General features: G+C 38.7%; 1 protein-coding gene across 1 annotated transcript in view; it reads left to right on the top strand.

Annotated features, from left to right (window-relative positions):
• Positions 1-1,952, top strand: part of LOC111378062 (putative leucine-rich repeat-containing protein DDB_G0290503) — a 9,339-nt gene extending 7,387 nt beyond the window's left edge. The window contains exons 7-9 of the mRNA XM_023001231.1: positions 4-77; positions 381-758; positions 837-1,952. Of these exons, the coding sequence (XP_022856999.1) occupies positions 4-77; positions 381-758; positions 837-1,952 (1,568 nt within the window). The remainder of the gene's footprint in view (positions 1-3; positions 78-380; positions 759-836) is intronic.
• The last annotated feature ends 1,581 nt before the right edge of the window (positions 1,953-3,533 follow it).

The following is a 3,533-nucleotide window of genomic DNA, read 5'->3' as shown; positions in this document are numbered from 1 at the left end:
TAGTAAACAATCAAGAAAAGGGTCATGAGTTAGATGATGTATATGTAGAGACTGAAAGGGAAGTATTAAGTGAAGAGGTCAGTCATATTCATTACACTTTTAACCCTCTTTTACCCTCTGATTGCACAATTTTCAGTAGACAGAAAATTCTAAAAGATAAATAATCCTATTTTTCACTTTCACTTTATTTTATCTTCTTTGGACGATTACAAGAACAGGTTGCAACTTGGAAGAGTTCAACATTGAAATATTGACTCAATATCATGTTGCTTTCTAGAATCTCTGACAGAAATAATTAACTAAAACAAAATTCTCCTAATTTTAGGTTTTTAAATTCTCGTTATATTTTAATTTTTGTATATGATTTGCCTGTCATATAGGTTAAAATCTCTGGGGTAGCATTTCTAAAGCATGGTGAGGACAGAACAGGAGCTAATGAGGATACAGGGCTACAAAATAAAAACTTCAATTTTTCTCCTAAGGGAGATGCAGCTGCAGGAGAATTGCTGGATAATGAAAATATAATATCTGAAGCAGCACCTACAAAGTTGATCCGTGAAACCATAGAAGATAACAAAGAAATTATTATGAAAGAGAAAGAGAGTATTGAAAGAAAAGATGAGAAGCCGTCCATAACTGAATCTTTAGGAGATGGAGAAATTGAGGAAAGGCAGAACAAAAACCAGCATGAATCTGAAACAGATGAGCAACTGAACGATGAAGTTTGCATATCCAACAGAGTGCAAGAAAATGACGAGGTAAAATATATAAAATTTTATACAATTAAACTGAATCATTTGCAATAGCCACTACTAAAGCGGAGGTCTGTTGTGCAGGAACAAGTAGTGCTTTTAGCAGGAGAAGGAGAGGTTATAGCGGATGAAGCTGATAGTTGTAGCAGACAAATTAAAGATGGAAATGAGAAGCCTGATTTTTCATCTCACAGCACGGATCCATCCGAAATATCACATAGCAATGGGGCCTTGGGTATTGCAAAAGATAATGAAAACTCCACAGATTTAAGAATGCTAGAGAAAATCTTTACTGGCACAACCGAAAGTGAGATTTCTGAATTGACGTGTCCAAATGAAAGTGAAGAAACCATAACGTCCCCAGGCAGCAAAGACATACAATCAATGGAACAGGTCTCTGAAACAATAGCAGTTGATGCTGAAATGCATGATTCAAATGCCGGAACTGCTTCCAGTGATGTACAAGAAGCAACAGGAGTGAAGAGTAGAGAAGAGGAAAAGGAAGAGGATGATTACAAAAAAATGAAAGAGACCTCCACATCCACGGAGTGTGCCATTCCAACATCAAAAATCAAGCAGGGATATGCAGTAGAAACCCTGGTAGTAGTTGAAGATCAAGAAACTGAAGATAAACTAGTCGAACTTCATCACTTTCCTCATCTACACCACATCCAGGATTCTGAAGGAAAAACAGAGGAAGATGGCCCTGTGGATCTTCAAAGAGCCAGAAATATAACCGAGGATATGCAAGAGTTGGATGAAAGATCCATTGCACTATCGAATAAAGAGAATCTTGCAGAGACAGATCCAAATGAAAGCAAAGAACATGAGGTTTCAAGTCGAGGAAAAGGGCTTGCATTAATTCAACAGGACCCAGTGCCAGCAACTTTCCAGGAGGAAATAGATGACCAGCAACCAGGAAATTCTTCAGAGGCTGTCTCAGAAGTTAAAGATGCAATTTGTGAGGAAGAAAAAGTAACCATCACTAATTGCAACGAATTTACAGAAAATAACAGCTGCGTGACATCAGATAAGGTCTCACCATCCAATATGCTTCAGGGTTCTGCAAGTGAGGCAGCACAAGGCACGAAAGATAAAAATACTCCAACTCAATGCCACGAGCTTCCGCTTTCATCGGATATCAAATCTTCAGACATGGAAAGAACACAGATGGATGTTGAATCGTGGNTTCTTTTTTGATAACCAATTGCACTTGTCTCTGCTTCTCATTATGATAATTAATTTAAAAAATCTCTGTAAAGCAGGAAAAGGGCCTAGATTCGAGCTCTATAAAGAATCTAGTTGAAACAAATTTGGACGAATGTAAACACAAAATAACTCAAGAAGAATTGTCTCTCAAAACAATGTCAGAAGAAGAGAAACCTGTAAACATGATCAGTTTGGCATCTAAAGCAACAGAGGAGAATAGTGAATCAAACAGTTTCCATCAAAAGACAGCTTCCAAGGATTTGCAAGTTGTAGAAGACTCCATCACGTGCTCGAATAAGGAAAACATAGTACAAATATATCCAAAAGAAAGCACAGACCAGGATCCAAGTGGAGAAAAGGTGGAATTAATGAAACAGGACTCAGTAACTGCTCTGGAGGAAAGAGAAGAACAACAAACAGGAAAATCTTCTGAGACTATCTCAGAAGCAAAAGGAGTGAATCGTGAAGGAGAAAAAGGAATTACAGACAACTGCAAAGAAAGAGTGGCCAGTTCTAGTTTTGTGCCAATAGATGAAATCTCACATTCCAACCCTCTTCTGGAATCTAGAACAGAGGTACTGCAGGATGGTGAAGAAAAAGAAACCGAAAGTCAACAAAACAGCATTCACATTTTGGTACATGCCATTGATTCAACCTTGGAAATAACACCAAAAGATGCTCCATCGTGCATTGCTAGTGCTGATGGTTCTGATGACCATCCAGTGATGCAGGAGTTAGAGGTAGTCTCTCCACTGGCATTGGATAAAAATGTGGTAGATGAAGCAAACTATGAGGAAACCTCACATGTGGAAGATCATTCAACAAACAAAGAAGAGTTGCATGAAGAGAGAACAGAACCCACTGAAGACAAAGAAGCAAAAGCAGAGGAAGATGAAGCAGGCAAATCGAAAAGGTCAGACTTCGGTTCCCAAGCTCTGATCTTGGTGGAGGAAAGAGACAAGGATGCCATTGGTTCAGTGTCTGAAGCCCCATTTGAGGATCTCAAAGTTGAAGGAGAAGCAAATAAGTTCACCGACAAGGCTGATACTGCACCAAGTACTGTGACAAAGAAAGAGATGAATGTGGAGGAAATCTGTGAAAATGAAAAGTCTACTAATTCACACGATGAAACTCCAGAAATCACCAATGCAACTTCTGATGACCTAGGAGGACAAGAAGTTGAGAGTGCAAGGGTTGCAGAAACCGCAGCCTCAGTATCTCAATCTGAAACGGTTGAAGCCCACAATGCAGACATTGGAATTGCAGTTGTGGAACAGTCAGAATCAGGTGAAATTGAAATTGCAGATGAAGAAAACGAGTCTGAAGCAGTATACAAGTCTAACGATCAGAACATAGAAGAGCTAATATCTTTGGAATTCCCAAATTTGACAAAGAATGATGCAGAAAACAATGAGAAGGAAACAGACAAAGATTATGAAAAAGGCTTTGAGACCAAATGTGAGAGAGCCGAAGCTGTGATTGAAGATAATATAACCAGTGATCAGGGAAAAGAAGAACTTCCGGAGAAACCGCTAGAATTGCTTTCCAAGGTACAATTATTTGATAACAAAC

Source organism: Olea europaea, unplaced genomic scaffold, assembly GCF_002742605.1.
Source record: "Olea europaea var. sylvestris unplaced genomic scaffold, O_europaea_v1 scaffold1763, whole genome shotgun sequence".
NCBI classification, from domain to species: domain Eukaryota; kingdom Viridiplantae; phylum Streptophyta; class Magnoliopsida; order Lamiales; family Oleaceae; genus Olea; species Olea europaea.
The sequence above is the reverse complement of the archived record's forward strand: the minus strand, read 5'-3'. Positions and strand labels throughout refer to the sequence as shown.